Source organism: Ochotona princeps, chromosome 18 (genome assembly GCF_030435755.1).
Source record: "Ochotona princeps isolate mOchPri1 chromosome 18, mOchPri1.hap1, whole genome shotgun sequence".
In the NCBI taxonomy this organism is placed as follows: Eukaryota; Metazoa; Chordata; class Mammalia; order Lagomorpha; family Ochotonidae; genus Ochotona; species Ochotona princeps.
Window position 1 is genome coordinate 21,698,113 of NC_080849.1, and position 22,412 is coordinate 21,720,524.

At 48.9% G+C, this 22,412-nt stretch overlaps 1 protein-coding gene across 1 annotated transcript in view; it reads left to right on the plus strand.

Moving 5' to 3' along the window:
• Nucleotides 1-22,412, plus strand: part of LOXHD1 (lipoxygenase homology PLAT domains 1) — a 151,213-nt gene that overhangs the window by 70,770 nt on the left and 58,031 nt on the right. The window contains exons 15-21 of the mRNA XM_036493606.2: nucleotides 1,766-1,842; nucleotides 3,604-3,800; nucleotides 6,230-6,422; nucleotides 11,196-11,356; nucleotides 13,758-14,238; nucleotides 14,656-14,810; nucleotides 16,939-17,072. Coding sequence (XP_036349499.2) covers nucleotides 1,766-1,842; nucleotides 3,604-3,800; nucleotides 6,230-6,422; nucleotides 11,196-11,356; nucleotides 13,758-14,238; nucleotides 14,656-14,810; nucleotides 16,939-17,072 — 1,398 coding nt within the window. The remainder of the gene's footprint in view (nucleotides 1-1,765; nucleotides 1,843-3,603; nucleotides 3,801-6,229; nucleotides 6,423-11,195; nucleotides 11,357-13,757; nucleotides 14,239-14,655; nucleotides 14,811-16,938; nucleotides 17,073-22,412) is intronic.

The following is a 22,412-nucleotide window of genomic DNA, read 5'->3' on the forward strand; positions in this document are numbered from 1 at the left end:
CCCATGGCATGTATAACAACTGGACAGTCAGCTAACAGTTCAGTGTTCTAACAGTCAATTGCTGGCCAGCTCCTGTGGGATGTGAGATCATCCTGTGCTTGAATGGCACCTGAGCGGGAAGAGCTGGAAAGATCGGTGCGGTTTCTGCTGGCCCTGGGCAAGGGCTGGCATAGCAGTAGGGAGGCCTGAATTTTGCATCAAGAGACCCAGGGACAAAGTAGTGCCTTAAGGGACCTTTATTCTGCCAAGGGCCATTTTGGTAGTTGTGACAGCATTTGCAGGACCACACACAATTATCAGCTTAACCGTGAGCTTGTTGTAGAGTATCAGATTTTGAGTTCTGACTTAGTTGTTTAGGTAGGGCAATATCACATATGATCTTGTGTGTCGTCTTTTTTTTTTTTTAAAGATTTAAATTTTTTATTGGAAAAGCAGATGTACAGAGAGAAGGAGAGACAGAGAGAAAGCTCTTCCATCTGCTGGTTCACTCCCCAAATGGCTGCAGTGGCTGAAGCCAAGCTGATCCACAGAAGAAGCCAGGGGCTTTTTTTGTGTCTCCCATGTGGGTGCAGGATCCCAAGGCTTTGAGCCATTCTTCACTGCTTTCCCAGACCAAAAGCAGGGATCTGGATGGGAAATGGAGCAGCCAGGACATGGACCAGTGCCCATATTGATTACTGGTGCATACAAGGTGAGGATTTAGCTACTAGGCTGTCGTACCAAACCTTCATGTACCTTCTACGGCCCATGGGTCAGACATTCTCCACAATTGTAGTTTACAGGCTCTGTGGCCAGAAGTTGCCTCCCTCTCAGGAATGTGTTGGATGGGTTTGCACAGCCAGTCACCGGAGCGTAGTTGAATGGAGAGGCGTTGTCTTGGTTTCCCCTGTTGCCCTGAGAGCACTGAGGGCATCTTTGCTATTGCTGTTAGTGCTGACTTTCACACTGTGTTGCGCACAGGCTTAGACCACTTGGAACTGTGAACTGACCTCTCAATCTGGGGCTCAATGCTCAATGGGAAAGGGGTTTCTTAGGTGAATGGTACAGTTCTTTTTGCTGGGTGAGCAGCAGGCATTGGTACTAGCTCGCTCTCTCAGGGTGGTGGAGTCATGGCCACCAGTCTGCAGCCCTGCCTTCATAGCCCCAGCTTCCTCATTCATTCTTGAGAGCCCAGCTCATAGGCCCTTCACTGTATGCTCTTCCTGTTGCTTTCAATTGTAGTAGTGCTTGTTCAGGCCCATCTCCCGTCCTTGCCTTGGTTCTCATTACCTCAGCCAAGTTAGCCTGGCTTCTCAAGACTGGAGTTCTCATCAGCTGTGTCCTGTTTGCTCTTTATGTATCTTCTGCACCCCAGAGCCATGCACATGGGAAGATGTTAGAACCAACTTGTCACAGTGATTGTCACAGACCATATCACTTTGCCCTGTACTCATCTCTAGCCTCATACCTGCCCTCCTTCACCATCACTCTCTGTGTTCAATGACCACAAGTGTTCTTTTCATTCCTGGGAGTTCTCTTCTTCCCTGGGATATATTGCTGCTTCTTTTCATGATTGATACATGGCCACCATCCAATATCCCCTCCTCAGGGAGGTCCTCCTTACCCCCAGCCTGGCTTGGGATGCTCTGTTAGGTGTTATAGAGTCATTTATCATGGCTGAGTTCAATGCTCTGAGCCCACCAGTAACTACACAGATGGTGTGGTGTGAATATTTGGATGGTGCCTGACTCACTCAAGCACCTAACATTCCCCATTTATCCTCTAGGTGGCTGGATAAGGATAAGGATGATGGGCAGCTAGTCCGAGAGCTTCTGCCCACTGGCAGCAACGCAACACTGAAGAGTGAGTTGACCCCAGTGGGTACTCCTTTTGTGAGACAGGTGCCCTCCTTTTACTGAACAGAAGGCACCTGCTGAGAAAACACATGTTCTCTGCTTCATTTCATGCAGGCAGTGCTGGGGAGAGATTCTGGGAGGAGTTTGGGAAGTATCTTGTCTGTCTGTGTGCACAAAGTCTCTTCATGATCTTGAGTATGAAGCCCTAGATGCATATGGAATCACTCAGTGGCAAGGCCAAGAATACCTGTGCATGGCACCAAGCAGCTACCATTCAGGTCTTGGGAGAAGAAACACATTTTAAAGGACTGTAAAGTGAGGACTTAGGAAATGCCAAGCATTGTCCTGAGATCTTCTAGTTTTCCTTACAAGTGAGTTCTTCGAATGCCTTGGTTTGATCATTACCGTTAGACAAAAACATGAAAGAGACATGCCTGCAGAACCCTCAGCCATACTAATGCCTCATGTTTATCACTTATTATTTGAGCCTGTCAGTAAAGAAAGGCAGGGCTGATGATACCCGTTTCTCGGGTGAGGAGATTGAGACCTGGAGTGGGTGTTAAAGATGTTTCTGTTAGACCTTTCCTAAGATCATATAGTAGAGTTGTGGAGCTAGAATGTTTGATTTGTGTCTGGACTAGTAATTATGAAGTTGAGTGCTGGGAAACCCTCAGGAGACAAGGTGGCCCAGGGTCATGGTAAGGAGACACTCATCTGCCCAGGTCTGCAGTTAAAGGCAGAGCTGGGACCAGGCTGTAAGATTGTGTCTTATGTCATTGCTCTTCCTCTCCAGCAAGCTCCTGCCTTGTTATGTGGACATGGCTTCCCCTCCCCTGGCCCTTGCCACCTTCTATTTTTATGGAGTTTGCATAAGGAGGGGGTCTGTTGCCCAGCTGCTGCTTTATCAGTTAGCAAGCATGGACAGAAGCCATTCCCCCAGCGCCTTAGGATATCCCTGGTAGATTTGGTCAGGTCTTTGCCAGGGCCTAGATGATCAGCAGGGCTGATTCCTGGGTCAGGGTGTGCCTAGCTGACTTTATTCCCAGCATTCAGACATTAGAGAAGCAGCATGTGTGGGGTGGAGGAGGGGGAGGGACTGGATGTGAGCACTGCACACTTGCTCAATGCTTCTTCCTCATCCCACAAAATGAGTACCAGAGGGAACCCAAAGGACTTCCGGGTGTCAGCTCCTGATATCCCACATCTTTCCCTGTCCTCTGCCTTTCTGCCACGTACCCCGATGATGCAAACCCTACTGGCTGTGAGATGGAACAGGACTCATGAGGTCCTCATTTGGCTTTTGCTCTTCCTTGATGACTTCCTGTTGACACTCTAAGCCAAGCACGTGACCTCATGAGCCCCAGAGCCCTCACCTGTAATAGTGGGATCAGAATATTTAGCAGAAGGACTGCACATCAGTGGCTGGAGAACTGGCTGTCCTCCTTGCCTGCTCCCAGTGTCACAAGACCAAGCAATTGCTGAGAGTGTTTCCTGTATTTTCAGTTGGATGTTCCTGCCTGTGGCTCACACACTGTCCTGTTCTCAGCATATTGGCACCTTCCGGGGCAAGCAGGACACTGTCAGAATTGTGATCTTGTAGATGAAGAGACTTCCAAAGACAGGAAATGAACCCCCATTTTATGAGCCTGGCTCTTGACTCCCAGCCACTGTTCCCACTGCCGATGACCCTTCTGCCACAGCCCCCAACTCCTGGCTGCATGTGAGTGTACACTAACCCTTCTACTTCCCTCTGTCTTGGGCTGGCCAGACTTCCGCTATCACATCAGTGTGAAGACAGGGAATGTGTCGGGGGCCAGCACCGATTCCAAAGTCTACATCAAGCTGTATGGAGACAAATCTGACACTATCAAGCAAGTTCTTCTGGTCTCTGATAACAACCTCAAAGACTATTTTGAACGTGGCCGGGTGGATGAATTCACCCTTGAGACCCTGAACATTGGAACGGTAAGTGTCCTCCTCAAGTTCGTATGGTCAGTGAAAGGAGGGCCTGGGAATATTTCCCAGGCTCAACTTGTGTGTGCACCAGAATTGAGCCCAGGAGGATTGTTCCAGTGCCCACCTGCAGGCCATCTCTGGGAGATGCTGCCTTAGGGGATGGCACCTGATAGTCTCCATCTATCTAGACTCCCAGGTGGCCTTGCTAGAAATGGTCTGCTCTTGGTCAAAGACAAACAAAGCTGGACATTGAGGAGAAAGGCAGACTTGGATCAGAAACAAAGCACTGTGCCAGGGACAAGAGGCAGGTGAGCTGAACTCAGCTGATTTGTGTGGAGGTTTACAAGGCATTTTAAAAGGAGAATAGGGACTGGGGGTGAGGGGAGGTAGGGATAGGAGTGAACAGGCCCAGGAGTGTATGGGAAGTGGCAATTTGCAGAAAGCAGGGTGTGGGAGTTTGTTCATGTGAGACCCACCTGGGTTTGCTAACTGGTGGTTTTCAAAAGTTAGACTCTCCTCCTCCTAGAGGAGATGGGTCCTATCCTCAGGTGTTGGCTAGAAAAGTAAACTCTTCTGACATCCCTGAACTTCCTCAGCAAAGCACTTTCGATAGGAGGGAGGGTCATGCCAGCAACAGACCTTGAGCTGTTAGAAGCTGTTAGTGTTTTCTTTATACGCTAAGTTTGAGACTCATAAAAGACTCAGATTTGTTCCGAAAAGACTGTTTCTTGATTTTACCTGACGTAGATCTCAACCCTGGACTTAAGCACTGGGGGTGTTGTCACAGAGGTCTGAGCTGGGATTCGAACTCCCACCTGCCCTTCTCGGGGTGTGGGTTGGTGGAAATCACCATGGTAACATGCCTTCTGTCAGCAGCCTACCTTCCCTGCCTCTCCCCCCATATTTTAGGTTCTCTGGGGCCTGGAAATTTCTCCTCCCATTGAAGCACACTCTGGAGAAAGATCTCATGCCATTTATATCTTGAAAATCAAGAATTTTAAAGGTTTATGTTGATCAAAATATATTTACACTTCTAAGCTGAAGTAATGATTATAGAGTAAAAGTGCTGGTTCCTTTGCTAGAAGGTGTCTGGCAACAGCCAGTCAACAAGAGACTTCCAAGGGGTGAGGAGTGGCAGTGGGGGGCATTTAGGCTACCCTGGTGTTTCTAAAAACCCCCGAATAAGCAATATGCACAAGAAGCTGGGATCCCAGATTTTGGCTACCAACCACCTGTTCCGAGGCCCTGCATTTCCGCTTCCCTTTCCTGCCTAGGTCCCTCACCCTCAGCCAATGCCTCACTTTTCTCTTTCATCACAGTGGAACATCCTGAAGGGATTGTTGGTCATGTTTGCTATGATGATGACACCCAAACTCACGGAGTGCTCAAATATGTCCAGTGCTCAGTGCTGCAGCAGGGAGAGACAGCCCCTGTCCTTAGGGAGCTCCTGGTCAGAATAGATGGAAGACACCTGCCCCTGTCTCTACCCTCTCAGCCAACCCCTTCCTGGGGCCTCCACAGTCCTGACACCATGGAAGGACAGCAGTGCTCTGCCCTGGCCTTGGCCAGCGCCCAGAGGCTCCTGGGCCTTGTCCACAGTGCTTGTTTCCTTCTGGTGTTCCCAGGGGATCAGGTTAGTCTGTTCTAGGTTGTGGTACTGTTTTTGTTTCCAGCTTCAAGGAGGTACCTATTTGCATGTCAGAACCACAGTAGACCTGGCATGAACAGTCTTCTAATTCTGGCCTTTGGACACCAGATTCTTGTCTGGCTTCACCCCTCCAAAACCATGAGAAAGAGAATTTGTGGGCTAGAAGGGTTCTTGTAGGCCCTCTGATATTATTGCCTGGCATTAATATTGCAGAACATCAAAAAGCCATTTAAATATTGAAAATTAAAGGAGCTGTAAGGGTAGTGATAAGGATCACATTTGCTCTCATTTAGATTGCTGATGATACAGATACCAATACACAAAACGGCAAAACGGGCAGGCTCCAAAGCGGTCCTGGGAAGCAAGCGTGAGAGGAGGGAATCCTCACAGGTCCCCAGAACCATGAAAGGCATCTGCTTGTTCTGGGGACCTGTGGGTGGGATATGTCAAGAAATGTCAAAATATGTACGATGGTGTCTTATTTCAAACCAAACCAGGTTGATGGCACAGTGGCCAGAAGAGAGAGAGAGCTTTTTCTTGTGTCCACAACCTAAGATATCAAAATGTGTTTTAGACCTTGTTAAGTTTGTGTCTCTTCTGCTCCCCCACCTGTTTACTGGAGCAAGCTCGGGGCTGGGGCCCAGTCTGTCCTTCCAAGGCTCCTCTGTCTTCTGGGGAGCTGGGGGCCCTAGTTGTTTGTGCAGGTGTCTGGCACTGGGGTGGTATGGGTAGGGACATGCAAATTTCTTCACATAATTGTTACACACTTGCACTGGGGTTTTCCTTCCAGATCAACCGGCTGGTGATCGGGCACGACAACACAGGCATGCACTCAAGCTGGTTCCTGGGCAGTGTTGAGATCCGCGTGCCCCGCCAAGGCAAGCGGTATACCTTTCCTGCCAACCGCTGGCTGGACAAGAACCAGGCCGATGGGCGCCTGGAGGTGGAGCTTTATCCAAGCGAGGTCGTGGAGATCCAGAAATGTATGGAGGAGGTTTCCTGGGGAGGTTGGGTTTGTCAGCCCTGTACCCCTTGGCAGGGGGCCCTGGGGAAAGAAGAGGGCTGGAGGGGGGTGCGCTCCTGGGGTCCTATCTACACAAGAGATGAGGACCCTCTGGGGAAGATAATGAGACTTCCCATTGCTTCTGTTGCCATGGCTCTGGGAGGCAAACCGGGCTCATTTTACAGATGAGAAAACTGAGGGCTTAATCCTGAAGCCTTTTCTCTGGGATGAAGGAATCAAACAACATTAGTAGGAAATATACATTCTCTGTCTTCAAAGATTTATCTACTGAAGTAGAAGATGGTAGAGGTGTGAGGGAGAGAGATCAGTCTTCTGTTGGCTCAGTCCCAGATAGCAACAACAGCTGGGACTGGGCCATGTCAGAACCAGGAGCTTCCAGGTACTTGGGGCATCTTCCGCTGTGTTTCCCATGCACATCAGTGGGGGAACTGGATTGGAAGTACAGCAGCCAGCACATGAACTGGTGCCCATATGTGATGCCACTGTTGGAGGTGATAGCTTTATCTGTTATGCCACAGCCCTGGCCCCAGGAAATGTACATTCTCACCCCTGTGGAGCAGGAATTTGAGACATGGTGTCTTCTCCTAGGGAGATTGGTTAAGGCACTACAATTGTTTTCTCTTATTTATTTCTTCAATAAATCCATATTGAGGATTTGCCTGCCAACACTGCTCTGGACTTTGTGGAGACAGCCGTGAGCCAGCCAGACAAGGTCCTTGTACTGCGGACATTGCATGCAATCAATAGACACTGGTAGCATCAACTAGCGGGGTATAGCAGCAAGTAAGCAGAGGGCTAGCAGAAAGGAAGGGGACCTCAGTTTAGCATTTGGTGTGGTACAGAGGACATTTTGGATATGGTGGTGAAGTTACTGAGGAGGCAAAGATCAGGGTAACATGGCGTGTAGGGCATAGGGGAGCTGTAGATCAAGGCAGGGATCAGAGACTCTAAGATTATGCAGGGGGACCCAGAGGCACAGAACCCTCTCTGCATCTGCAAGGGTTGTCGTAACCAAGTGGTTAGTCAATATCCCTCTCCTCTACCTGAACACAACCAGCCAAGGCTCACTTCCCCCAGAGGTTTCCCCAGTAAGTCACCCCAATGCCAAGCAGCCTCTGCTGCTTTCAGAACCGTAGAGTCTTCTGTGCACATTTGATCTCGTCTCCCTGGTTGCTTCTAGACTGTGGATAAGTGCTCGGTGATGGCACTTGCAGTGTGAGGATCAGCTCTTGTCTTTTTGTACCATACAGCTTGATTTCCATCAGGGTGATGTAGGTACTGGCCAAGGAGGGGAAGAACAAGGAGCCATAATCCCTTTGTCCATCCCTTCTCTCACCCTGTCCACCTGTCAGGGGTGGCAGCTTTCATTAGTTTAGCTCATTGCTCTGAAATTGAGCTCTGTGGTTTATAGTATGCTTATCAATTTTTCCCAGTCTTAGACATTATCTGTTCATTTCCTACAATGAGAGAGGAGGATTGAACTCTGCTAGCATATGTCAGTACTTACATGTAGATGCATGGGCAGGTGTGAATGTGTGCACGCACACACACACTTCCCTCCTTCCCCTCCCTCATCAATATTAAAACAATAGTAAACCCTGACATTACTAAAACTATGTCAATATCATTTGCTACTGAATCACCTACTGTATGATGATTGCATTTCATTTTTTTTGGTGAAATTCCCAATATTTTCTTCCCAGAGTAGTCACGTTAGTCACCAACACCCCTCACTGTGCATCTGCAAGGGCTGCTGGAACCAAGTGACTTTCCTGGGATCCTACAACCACCTTCCTGCTGTGTTGTCACAGGGTCTGTTGTCACTGTGCCCACGTCCCTGCTGTCTCTTCTTCCAAAAAGAACACTAGTCAGATTGTTGTGGGTCACTTTCATGGCCTTCTTTCAGCTTAGTCATTTCTTTAAGGAGCTTACTAGCAGTTAGGGTCACAGTCTCTGCTGCTGGTGGTTTGCACAGGCCACAGCTGTGACCCCAACCCCATCTTGTCTTAGTATCCCCAGGAGAACTACTGTTCTTAGCCATCTTCACCCCAGCAGGAACTTTGGCGCTTACCTGCACCCACCTTGTTTCCTCCCTCCAAGCCACTCTCTGTGGAATCTCCTGCTCCTTAGGCTCTCACATGGATGTCTTTGGGAGACTTCCTTTTTGCCACGTGTTTTGAAAGGTCACTCTCTGTCTCTGGGGTTGGCTCTCTTATTACCTCGATGCCATATCTCTAAGTTATTTGGTTTAGTACAGCATACATGTCACTGTAGCTTCCCAAGAGAAGGTGTTTGGGGGTTGAGACCTTGTATGTGTTTTTGTTGACTCCACAGTTAACCACTTGTGAGGGCCGGGGTTGTGGCATGACAGGTTCAGCTGTAGGTTGCAGCGCCATATCAGTGCCAGGATCTGCAACGCATGTGGCTCCCTGAAATGTACCTGAGAAGACCTGCACACTTGTTGAACAGGATGGCATTGCTGGATTGCAGCTTTTGAAGCCATTTAGAGTGAAGTAGCAGATGAACATCTCTGTCTCTTTCTCTCTCTCCACCGTGTTTTTCAAATAAAAACATAATAGAAGTTTTGCCTATGAAAGGACTTTGAACTCTGAACTCGAACTCACCTCCGCTTGAAACTGCTCCTCCATCTTCCAGGTCCCATTCTATGATTACTTCTTGGGGTTTCCTCTCTCAGATCTTACAGGGGCCTGCCTCTACCACTGACATTCTGACATGTCATGCCTCCCTCCCGGCCTTCTGTAATTTTACTTGCTTTGGTCCTTCCGAAAACTCATGGGTTCCAGCCCTCTAGAAACATTGCTTTTTAATCAGGGGTATTGTTACCATTGTTACCATCTCTGTTTTCTCTAGAATTGATGACTAGCTAGGAGACACCCTTTGATTGTCTTCCCTTTTCTCTGTCATCTTTTTGTTCTTGAGCAAGTTCCTTTTTATTTTGAGATGTCCTTGACTTTGACCTTGTTGCTGAGTATTTGATTTCAGGCAACCGTGACTCAACTGCTGCTGACCTGAGGCAGAGCGAGGCCTAGGAGTTGGGGCTTCTCTCACAGACAACCCCTGCAGGTCACACGGCCTCCTACCCCTGCCATTCCCTGAGCCTGGTATCTGCAACTCAACTTCTTCAGTGTCAGCCAGGACTTTTAACTTTCAGCCCAGGTGAAAGATCATTTTGCCAAATCTAACAGCTCTTAGCTAGAGGGAGAGACACATGTTTTGTCAAAGTCCAAGAAGGGGAGTGTTATAATAGTCCCATGGATAAAATATGGCCCTGAGTTCTAGAAGACCTTTGGTGCTGCCTTGGAAAGTGCCCCTTACTGGTGCATATGTGCAGCACAATCCTAATCTCCAGCTTGCAAAACAGAAACATCTCAGAATCTGAAAGGTGCCCTTGGTAAAGTGAACTCAGTGGCTAATTTAACCTTCATCCTTTACAGAAAAGAAGGAAAATAAACAAAACATACCCCTTAACTGATTCTTTCTGCCCGGAATAACTGCCCAGGATAGTGTCTTCAGTTCACTTTGTGCTGCACTAACAGAGTGTACTGTAGACTGGGTAACATGCCAGCCAGCTTCAGAACCTTAGTGGAACAGAGTAAAGGTGTTAAGTGTCTTTTGGTGTGAGGAAAAATTGAAATCCATGCACAAAAGAGGTCTTCAGAAAATTCACGAAAATGTGTGTTTTGAAAAAAACAAAACGATTTCCAAATTTTCTGCACCAAAACAAACTTATGTTTGAATTCCGTTTTCCACAAATGTTTAGACGTGCCCTTGTATAATGAACAGAAATGCTTGGGACTGGCATTATGGTGCAGCGGATTAAGCTGTCCCCGGAGATTCTGGCATCTTATATCAGAATATTGGTTCAGGTCCCAGACACTCTGCTTCTAATCCAGCCCTCTGCTAGTGGCTTTTATAATTGAATTCCTGCCATCCACATCAGAGACCTGGATGGAGTGCATGGCTCCTGGCTTTGGCCTGGCCCAACCCTGGCTGTTCTGGCAATTTGGAGAATGAACCAACAGGTAGAAGATCTCTCTCCCTCTCGCTCTCACTCTCCTCTGTTTGTCAAATAGATATTAAAAAGAATATGACTAATAAATAGCATTGTAAGAATGCATTGGCTCAGAGAAAGACAGTTCTGAAGGCTGAGAAGTCCAGCATCAAAGTTCCAGCCCATGGTGAGGGCCTCCTTGATGTTATAACATGGTAGCAGGTTAAAAGGTGGGAGATGGCCCAACTCCTGCTTCTACAGGGGTGCCGCTCTCACCCAGCAAGGTGGAGGCCTCATGGCCTAGTCACTTCTTGGAAGTCCTGCCTCTTAATACTGTTGTAATGACAATTATAATTCAATATGCGTTTTGGTGAAGACAAACATCGAAATCATAGCAGATAAGTACATGGCAGGAAACACCAGCTGGTAATTTAGCTATTCCTCATTCCTGGTCCCCACACGGATACAGGCAATAGCTGGACTCTGCAGTCTGATTGCTTAGATCTGCTATTTCTATCACCCATTTGATTCCTCCAAATGTCAGTTTGTCAGTCTGCAAAATGGGAACAGTGGCACTCCTGGTATGGAGCAGTGGGTTAGATAAAATTGTCTATGAGATACCAGGAACATGAAACAAACATGAGGATTTTAAATTTATTCTTGTCATTGTTATTGCTGTTATCATTCATTGTGGCTTTTCCGCCTCATTTGCCCACCTAGTGATCCACTATGAGGTCGAGGTTTGGACGGGTGATGTGGGTGGTGCAGGCACAACTTCCCGTGTATACATACAGATCTATGGCGAAGAAGGCAAGACGGAGTTGCTCTTCCTCTCCAGCCGCTCAAAGGTGTTTGATCGGGCATCCAAGGACATATTCCAGGTACGTGGGTAAGGTAGCTGTGTGGATGGCCAGATGGTTTTCTGGGTGTTCTCTCTCCTTGGGCAGTACCCATCCTTGAAGGAACTTCCAAAGGATGGAATTTGCTTAGTAATTATAACTCTGGTTAAGATACCTGTGTTGTCCCATGTTGGAGGACCAGGGTTTAACACAAAGCTCTGGTTCTTGTTTCTGGCCTGCTGCTGATGTCAGCCCTGCGAAGCAGGTTCCTTGAGTTTGTGCTACCCACATGAGAGACTCAGATTGAGTTCTGAGCCATCACTGCTGTCCCCTAGGGTCTGTGTTGCCAGGAAGCTGGAGTCAGGAGCTGCAACTAGAAACTGAACTCAGGTACCCTCATATGGGATGCAAGTTAGGCTTCCTCCTGGACCTAAGGTATTTTGGCTGAAATGAAAAGCTTTGACTATATCAAAGTCTCTCACCCCTAAATTCATGTTGGGATCATCTGTGGAACTTTAGGAAACAATGTTGACCTGTCTACACACCAGACTAGTCAAACCAGAGTTTCTGGAGGTGGGATATTTTGAAAGCACTATTGGTAATATCCACTGTGAGCACCACTGGAATGGAGGAGCCTAAGTTAGCTAAAGGTGCTACCAGGCCCGGGATTGCTCCCCACCCGTCACTCCCAGCCTGTGACCGCTACAGCTCTTAGGCCTGATGGCAGGGCCATGCTGCTCAGAGGATACTGGGTGACTTGGAAGTTTCATGGCTAGGTTCTGAGTGCCTCTGCCTCTCTTTTCTCTCTGTGAGCCTTTCAGTAGAAGGAGAAAAATATATGACAGGTTGGGCATGTAATCGGTGGGAGAGAAGGATGCAAGGGTGATGCCCTTGGTGGAACCTATGAATGTTGTATGTTGGACATGAATGTGCATGCACATGTGTATGCTTCTGAAGGTATTTGATTACAAAGAACACACATCTTGGCTTTCAGCAGAGAGTCCTTACTGGGCATCCAGAGGGAGAGACACTGGCTGATCTGGGGTCAGAATCAAAGTCACAGTATCAGGACTGGAGGGGCCTCATTCAATCCACTGTTTTCCCCCAAACAATGCCAACACTCACAAGGCCCAAGCTGAGAACCTCTCTGAAGCCCAGTACCTTCATCCATGAAGCCTAGCTTTAAAATGCCTGCCCGAACAGTTGGACAGACTCTGTAGTGATAAAAAAGAGTCAATGTCAAGAAATGCTCTTGGGAGGTTGTGACCAGTTACGGAAATGTGACCGAATAGTGCATCTGGATGCTGCTTAACCAGGCTGACGGTGGATGCAGGCTCAGCCAGGCAGGTGGCCAGCAGGCCTCCTTGCGGTTGTGCGGTGTTGTGACCTGGGAGATGCAGGAGCATAAAGTTAATGTGCTAAAGTGGTGACAGGCCAGAGTTACTGAAACTGTTTTCCCTGGTCCCTGCCCTTGGCTCTGTCTTGATTATTTTATGTCCATGCTGGTTTAGCTGCATTGTGGATTCGTGAAGAGATCAGGTGACTAGGGTTCTCAAATAGGTATGGAGCACTGGGCAACACGTGGGATTACCCTAGGCCTCAGTTTCCTTTGGCATTCAAATGGAAAAACCTAAGGAACACACCTTTGAGAAGAGCCAGGCACCAAAGGCATGTCAGTGTTGTGGGTGTAGGTAGAACATCCCTGCAAGGATCCCCTGAGGCTTCCCTGTAGTCTGTGGGAGCCAGGCTTCACCCTGCTCTACTTCTGTCCTGGGTGTGGTCAAAGGAATCTGGGCACACTGCGCTCTGCTCATGTGTGGTACGCCCAGTGGAGGGGGTCACAGAATACTGCTCCTGGCCCTCAAGGGGCACACAGGTGAGACCAAGGCAAGAACCAATTCCCAGGCACCCTCTGGGTTCTCAGAGAAGGGACAGGTAAGCCAGGGCTGTGTGCTCAAAAGGGGCCTGGGACCTCTGGGACATGCTTATTTGATTTTGAAAGGAAGCTTTTTTTTTTTCACTTACCAGAAATGTGACATATGCTTAATACTGAATATATCTGGAAAGAGGAAACAGAAAGGTGCAGCATAAAAGAGAATAATGCTGCATCCCAACAGTGGAAAAGAACAGTAGTTCAGGGTGGAGGAGGGAGTAAGGCTGGCCAGGGAGGGAGGTGCGTGAGCTAAGGTGAAGAGGAATAAGAGGAAGGAGTGTGTGTGTGTGTGTGTGTGTGTGTGTGTTTGAGAAAACAGGGAGACCAGCTGGACCGCTACAGGTGTTAGAAGGAAAGGGGTGGGGCTGGGGCCAGGCCAGCAGCACAAGGCTGGCTGTGGTGGGTACTGGGGAGCCTTCTCACCTACAGTCCAGCTTACAGTCCCTGTACCTGGCTCCCCGGGGGAGGCGGGCAGCGGCCATTGCAGTCACTGCCCTGCACTTTGCACAGCTGGAGGCAGCAGACGTGGGTGAGGTGTACAAGATCCGGCTCGGGCACACAGGCGAGGGCTTCGGGCCCAGCTGGTTCGTGGACACTGTGTGGCTGCGGCATCTGGTGGTGCGGGAGGAGGAGCTCACACCCGAGGAGGAGGCCCGAAGGAAGAAGGAGAAGGCCAAGCTGCAGCAGCTGCTCAAGAAGGAGCGGCTGAAGGCCAAGTTGCAGAGGAAGAAAAAGAAGAGGAAGAAGGACAGTGATGAGGAAGACAAGGAGGAGGGGGACGAGGAGGAGGAGTCCTCCTCGGAGGAGTCCTCGTCTGAAGAGGAGGAGGAGGAAGAAAGTGAGGAGGAAGAAGAGGAGGATGAGTTGGAGCCGGGGATGCAGGAGGTGATTGAGCAGTACAAGTTCGAAGCCCACCGCTGGCTCGCCCGGGGCAAGGAGGACAATGAACTTGTCGTGGAGCTGGTGCCGGCAGGCAGGCCAGGCCCTGAGCGTAAGCTGGAGGAGGGACCTGGCAGTTTCCTGAAGGGGGAAGGGGCAGGGCAGAGGGGTCTCTGTCTCCTTCATGTGGAGGTTGGATGGAGGGACATCCACCGTGGCACCCGGCACCTCTAATCTATATCAGAGTAGTCCCTGACAGTTCTTTTGGGGGCTCAACATTGCCCTTGCCCCAAGACTCATTAGTGACTTTGAGAGGAACCTTGATCTGACTGCATAGCTACCCGTGAAGGATGCAAAGTGGGAGGTCTGGGGAGACCTTTGAGGCCTCTGGACCTCGTGGTGAGGGAAAGTCTCCAGCAAGGAGGTGGGACAGGCTCAGGGCCGAGTCGGAGCCCACGGATCTGCAGCCCCACTCCAAGGACCTGGCTGGATCCAATGCCCTCAATGCTATGTCTTTCTGTATCTCCAGCCAACACCTACGAGGTCCAGGTGATCACAGGGAATGTGCCCAAGGCTGGCACTGATGCCAACGTCTACCTGACCATTTACGGAGAGGAGCATGGGGACACGGGCGAACGACCCCTGAAGAAATCGGACAAGTCCAACAAGTTTGAGCAGGGCCAGGTAGTATGAGGGCTCTCTGGGCCCTGGCCGAGTGGCTTGGACTTTGACCTGGAACGTAGTGCCTCTCGTAGTCCCCCCAGGGGCCCACACAGCCTGGGAACTGCTATGTGTTCCCAGATGTCACCATAGAGCCTTCTATGAGAGCTCATGCTCCATGCTGGCAGAGAATGAGCAGAGGTGGGAGTGGAGTGGGATCCTGGCACAAGGACAGGTGATGGGGTCTCAGGTGCTGAGCAGGCCAAGCAGAGGTTCATGGAGGAAGTACTTGCAGTGAGTGGATAGGAAGGAGTGACTTGACCTGGGCCCTGACAAGTGAATTCCATATGGATGTTTAAGGGTGATGCTGGAAGATGTTCTCAGACAACAGGGCTGCACGACAAAACAATTGAGGTGGGAGTGTGGGAGGCCAGTGTGAGGACAGCGCATTTTCAGCAGAACTGTGGTCAGCACTGGGCAGTGGTGGATAAGCTTGGCATTAGTTAGTGTGTGAGGCTGGTGTGGGACACCAGAACCCTGATAGGCTGAGAAGCCAGAACTGTGTCCCCACTGCTCACCAGGTTTGTTTTAGCCATGCACACCCTCTCTCCCCATTGCCCAATGCCTTTCTTTCAGCATTCATTCTTTCTAAACTGAAGATTTGACTTTGCATTTATTATTTTTAAAATTTATTGATCTTGCTTAAAAGTTAGAGTTACAGTGGGAGGAGGATACAGAGAGAAAGGGAGATCTTTGATCTGCTGCTTCACTCCTCAAATGGTTGCAGTAGCCACAGCTGGGCTGGTCCGAAGTGAGGAGCCAAGAGCCAGGAGTTTCTTCCAACTCCTGCATAGGGGTGCAGGGGCCCAACGACTTGAGCCATCCTCCGCTTCCTTCCTAGGCCATTAACAGGAAGCTGGATCACAGGTGGAACAACCAGGACTTCAACTAAAGCCCATATAGGATGCCAGCACCACAGGTCCTGACATGCCACCATGTTGGCCCCTATTTTTGCATTTCTTTAGAAACTATAGCTACAGGCCTGGTGTGATGGCTCAGTGATAAATCTTCACCTTACACATGCCAGGATCCCTTATGGATACCTATTCATATCCCAACTGCTCCTTTTCCCATCCAGCAACTTAGTTGTGGGCTGGAAAGGCAGTAGAGCATGGCCCAAAGCCTTGGGATCCTGCACCTGCATGGGTGACCCAAAAGAGGCATCTGGCTTCAAATTGGCTCAGCCCTGGCCATTGTGACCACTTGGGGAGTGAACCAGCAGATGGAAGGTCTTTCTCTCTGTATCTCCTCTCTGTAAATCTGCCTTCCAATGGAACAAAATAAATCTTAAAAAAAAAAACTATAAGCAATCTTTTTGTAGATTGGGGAAAAGTGCTATTGAAGACATAATTGGTACACTTGTGTACCAGCATACAGACTGTATATTAGTTTATAGTATTGTATTAATTTTATGTTTCTTGTGATTATCTGAGAATGTTTTTGCTCTTAGAAAATCCATGTTGAATTATTTAGGGGATAAATTGTGTGATTTGTCACTTTTGAGAAGTTCAGAAAAAATGATGTTGGGTAGATGGATGGATAAGCTAAGGAAGGACGGAAGGGAGGGAGGGAGAAAGGAGGGAGGAGTCAAAGCAAATGAGCAATGTAAGTGAAGGTATATAGACTTTCACTGTGTTGGTTTGCAACTTTTCTTAGATCTGAATCTTTTTCAAAAGAAAGCCAGAATCTGATAGCCAGGAAGACCCTCTGACTCTCCAGGGCACATGGCAGCCACATGCACATGCAAGTCCCATTTCGTCCTCCTCCTCCACCTGGGTGGTAGGCAAGGCGAGTCTGAGTGCTCCCCCCATGACAAATGCAGACAGTCCAAGTAAACTGTCCTTCCCTCTGCCTCTCCCACTGTCACCTTCATCCTCTCCTCCCTGCACTTTCCTGTGCACAGTGAGAATGATAGGATGCCCCAGACACCAGACCAGTATGTCACATTCTCTGTGTCCCCACTTTTGGAGACTCTGGGTCACACAGTTGCCTCTAGAAGTTTAGATCCTCAAGAAGGTGGGGCTGATGACAATGTGGGTAGGGGACAGTGGATGGACCACACCTCTCTGAGTGCTGCTCTGGATCACCCCAGACAGACACCTTCACTATCTACGCCATCGACTTGGGGGCCCTGACCAAGATTCGGATTCGCCATGACAACTCGGGCAGTAGACCGGGCTGGTTCCTGGACAGAATAGACATCACCGATGTGAACAATGAGATCACGTGAGTGGGGATGGGGGAGCCTGGTCTGAGAAAAGGCTATGCCTGCCTCTAAGATAGACCTGGATGTGGACCCAGGACTGTGGCACAGAAGTTAAGACACCACCTGCAATGTTAGCATCCTATATAAGTACAAGTTTCAGTTGCAGACACTCCACTTCCATTCCAGCTCCTTAATGTACCCGGGGAAGCAGTAGGAGGTGACCTATGTTCTTGGACCTCTACCACCCATGTGGTCCAGGTGGAGTTTCTGGCATCTGACTTTGGCTTGATGCAACCCCAGGGCATTGTGGCTATGTGGGGAGTGAGCCAATGGCTGGAAGATCTCTCTCTGTCTTATCCTATTTCTTTAACTCTGCCTTTCAAATAAACAAATACATATAAAAAAAATAGGCCAGGAAGAGGACTGAGCATGAGCTGGCTGAGACCTTTGATATTGAAAATGGACTGACAATGATGTGATCTGAGAGTGGTCAGCTAATATCTATGCTGCATATTTTACCAGGGTGGGTTTGGCCCTTGTAGCTAGCTATGTTGCTGCTGCATTTCTCCCTTCTCTCTCTCTCTCTGGGCATCTCTCTTGGGCCATTATCCCTGTTTTTGCCAGTCTGGTAGAGCATGCTGTTTAGCACCTCTTGAGCTCTGTCAATTTAGAGAGGTCACACTTTTGACTCATGCCGGAACTGACCTAGCTCCATCTTCGCACAAAGGCTTGTCTCACATGTAAGTCTCTCCATGTGCAAAGCAACTTCCAGAGCATGGTTTTGATGTTGGAAGCCAGTAATCACCTTATTGTTTCTGTGAAAGGCAGATAGTAAATCTTCTAGGCCTGGTAAGCCAATGCCCTTTGTAAGTTACAGCTCCCACCAAAGCAGCCACATGTGGCATCTGAACAATTGAGTGTGGTTGTGTTCCAGTAAATCTTTTATTGATAGACAGTGAAGTTTGATTTTGATTTGCATGTAATTATCGTATATCACCAATATTGTGTTCTTCATAGTTTCTTCCCATGACAAGGCCCATGCTGAGTGTGGGGGATGTAGACAGGCAGGCTTTGGATCAGGAACTCAGAGCTATCACAGGAGCTGGGCTGGAAAGCCAGTGGGAAGTGCTGTCCACAAGTAAAGGTGCCATGCCCCAGGGAAGTGAAACCACAACCCCAAAGGCTAGAGCCAGAGCCAGAACTCCAGAGCACCAGTGTTGAATCTGTTGGGAATCAATGGTGAATCCATTATCAGGCCACTTGACCCTGTGGGCAACAGGTGCGCAGAGTCGAAAGGGATGTGTGGATCAGAGGGGAACAGAGGAGGGCAGAGATGCTGAATGGACCTTGGGGCTGCTGAGGGTCTCCTTGTACCTGGAATCTAGTGGGTGTCTAGTGAATATCTGTTGAACTAGATCAACATCTTGGCCTGCAATCTGGTATCCCATGGGGCATGTCTTCTGATGGACTCCATTTTGTATAGGGAATCCCCTTTGTGTGGGGTGATGAGGCTCACTCCGCCCCCCATGATACCCTACAAGCTGGTGGGTATGTTCCAGATGGGCACACCAATGTCATGGTTTCCCATGAGATCATTATGTATGATGCTTAAGAGTTAGGGAACAACCCCAAGGCTGGGATTCAGGGTCTGACCTGGAGTCTTTCCTGTGGCACAAACTTACCAGGTCGCCCTGGAGAAGTTGGTCCATCCTCATGGGCTGTGGTTCCCTCCACTAATATATGGGCTCAGTGAGGTCCATTCAAGATGTTCTGAAAATCTGAGGCCATTGGGCTTGAAGAGTATAAAACGCTCCAGAAACATGAAGACAGGGACAAATTGTAGGTACCTTGGCTTTTCTCTTCCTGCTCAGTTAGGGTTATTCAGTTCCATTGAACAGTTCCATTTCTGGGGAAGCCCAACAATTTAAACATTATTTTAGCTTTGTAATCTATTTTAACATCTGTCAGTACTTGTCCTCTTTGATTATTCCTTAAAAATATTAGCTATTCTTATCCTTTCAAAATCAAGACATTAAGTGACTTTGGCGGGGGGGGGAGGCCCCATTAAAAATCTGATTGTTATGTGATTAAATGTATGTGTGGAGTATTGCTTATTTCCAATATTAAGTGCTGCCCCCTAGGCATATTTTTCCATTTTTTTCAACTGTTCCTTTGTGTGTCTTAAGAATCTTTTACAATTTCCTGCACACTGTTGCCATGCATTCTTGTTAAGCTTGTGCCCCAGTGTTTCATGCTGTTTAATCACTGGAATCCTGTCTGTCCCACTGTCTTCCCACTCCTCTCCCTGTCCCCTCTCTCACTGCCTCTTTATCTTGTCCTGTCCTTTTCTGCTGTGTTGCTGGGTCTGTGCTTCTTGGTTTTCTCTGCTAGTGGAATACCAATCAGTCGAGACCATGTGGTGAGCAGGCTTCAGTAACCTCCAAGCCAAGAGCTTGAAGGAAAGCCTGTTTTGGAGAACATCCATAAGAGACCTTCAGGGAAGCAAAATCACAATGGGACTCTCTCCACAGTGTCTAACGCCTACCCCAGGCACTTCCTCACCCACACAGCTTAGGAATAAGGCCTTCGCTGCCCAAAGGATTTGTGAACACTGACATCACCCCTACAATGGCCCTGGACTAAGCCAGAAGCTCCAAGCAACCTGAACCCCCTCCTCTCCTCTCTGCCATGTGCATCCCACCTCCCAGTTGTTCATAGAACTTGGCAGCTCTCTGCTCAGAACAGTGTGATTCCACTCCTTTCACCCCATCTTTACCATACCATGCTGTGCTAAGCAAAGACCTCTTCCCTTCCCTGCTCCCCCAACCCTGTTCTCTCCAGCAGTAACCCCAGCTCATGTCTTTCATTGCTCAAGACCTGTAGAGCTCCCATTGGCCTGGAGGAAGAGCCAGAACACCCCAAGGGGTTCGCTTGGCCTTGTGGAGCCTGCTGCAGCCCCTCCTGTGTCTCATTCTGGGTTTCCATCATTTCCTAGCTCACTGGCTTCTTCATTGGAAACTCAAGTGTTGTCCACCCTCAAGGTAGACCTGTTTTCCCCGCCCCCAGGACCCTTTCCCTGCCAGGAACTCATTCTCTCACTTGGTTAGGCACATCGTGGCCCAGATGCCACCTTCTTGGGGAGGCCTTGCTTACTCCTACCCCTTTCCTCCTCTGTGCCTTTCCCTCTGATGCCCTCAGCATCCAGTCCACAGTAAGCAGGAGTGTCACATGCTTGCTCGTGTCCTTGCAGCACAACGTGAGTTCCACGGACTCTAGGCCTTGTGCTTACCTATTGGGTTCTGTCAAGCATCAAAGGATGCCTGGCAGAGTTGGGGCACCAACCCAGAGCTCCTGAGCTCCAGGTTCCTGTTCTTGCAACCCCAGACTCTCCAGTTCACACTTACTTGGTGGTAGTGTCCAGTCATTAGCTTATACACAAAAATGGGAATTACCTATGTTTTACAACGCTGAATTTTACAACCTCATTCAGCATTGATTTGCAAGTGAGGTTTGTATTTTGTAACAGTTCCATGCTTCCATTCAGTGCCCACCTTATGCCTTGCTCACTCAATTCCTGCTCCTTCTTTCCATGGCTCCTATTTAAGCTGCAGGAGGTATGTCTTTCCTAGAACACCAGCATGCCTCCCTTCACTTTTGTTCCTTGCGAATTCCTGGCTAATGCTTTCCCTTACCCTTTGGCTGGCTGGAGTAGGATCTGGCCCTGTGGGTGGAAGGGACAGCGCTCAGCAGGCCCAGTCTCCCCCAAAGCTTTCCTGTGTGCTCTTTGGCATTGTGGGATGCAAGTTAAGTGGCTTATGCTCAAGCCAGGCCTGGCACCAGCTCTGATTCTGTCTAACTAAGGAGCAGGTCTCAAGAGACCCACCTGCAGTGCTACAGCTGTGACCAGGTGCAGGGTTGTGGGGGTCTCCAAGCAAGTGTTTCATGACTCTGAAGGCTAGCCTCCCACTCTGCGCACAATGATTGGTGGTGCATGGGAGTGACGCCTGCTTTTTCCTGCAATTCTGACTTGGTTTCCTCTCTGCCTCTCTCCCTGGACAACCTCCTGCCTCTTTGTTTGTGTCTCTTTCCCTCTGTCCTTGTCCTCTGCTGACTTCCCACTCTCATTGTTTCCGCCTCTGCCCCAACTCCGCCCCTTTCTTTATTTTTGTCTCTCTCTTTTAATTGGCGGTGATTGAGACCATAGCTTATTATTCTCAAGCTATCTGGATAAAAATTTGCACCTCCCATTCATACATCGAAGGGCTGAGAAGTGGAATAGGGTGCATTTTCAGTTATGCACCAGTGTTCATGGCTGTTTAATTGCCTGGGTTGAACTCCTCTTTTCCCTTAAATCCATGTCCATTAATAGAAGCTTGCCCATCCCCACCACACTGCAGCCGTGCACTGCTGTGGTTCTCACTGACTCTGCTCCTCTTGCATCTGAATATTTGGAGGCAGTGAGGACTATGGGAGAACGTTGGGTTCAGGCAGTGATGAGAATCCTGCAGGATGTGGCTCCCCATCCTGAGACTCCAGCCCCAGCAACCACGGAGCCCAGGTGTGGGATGGGGAGAAAGAGTGATAAGGACAGCAGAACAACAGCAGCCTTAGTAAATTCCTATCAGGTGCCTCACTGTAGCCAGACACATATTTATTTATTTATTTATTTATTTATTTATTTATTTATTTATTTAATAATCTTACATAGTTGATTAGGATACAAAGGGTCAAGGGCTACAGGAAAGTGGGTAAAACCATTGTTTGCACACTGATATCATTTTAATCTTTTTCCCCTGTATCTGGGGCAATGGGAGAAACAAAGGGAGAAGCCCCCACCCAGCCTCCCACCCAGCCTCCCACCCAGCCTCCCACCCATCCCAGGTCCCCGATATGGGGCATGTTCTGAGGGTCCTGCTTAAGCAGTTTTGGTAGTTCAACAGTTCTGAATTGCTGCCAATCACTCCATTCCATGCACGATGAAATCTCTTTAGAATCCACTGGCTGACATAGTCTCTTCATGGTTGGGGTTCTGAGATCAGCAGTTCAGTTGGAGGTATCTCCAAAGAAACTTTGTCTAAGGTGATCTCAGACCTGATTCTTGTGTGTGCTTGCCAGTACAGGGTCCGGCACAGTCTGTTACCCCATCCAGCTTATGCACATGTTGGTCATTGGAATTGCTGGGTCAGTTCTGTTTCTAGCCCTGTCTTTCACGTGAACCGATGGGTGTTGCAGTCCAGCCTGATCCTGCCCACTTCATACGCAGCCCTCACGCAAACCAGTGGGAGCTTTAACCTAGTCAGGGCAACTCCCCATTACCCCACCAGGCCTGCCCCCTGCCCTGGTTCCCATGCTTGCTAGTA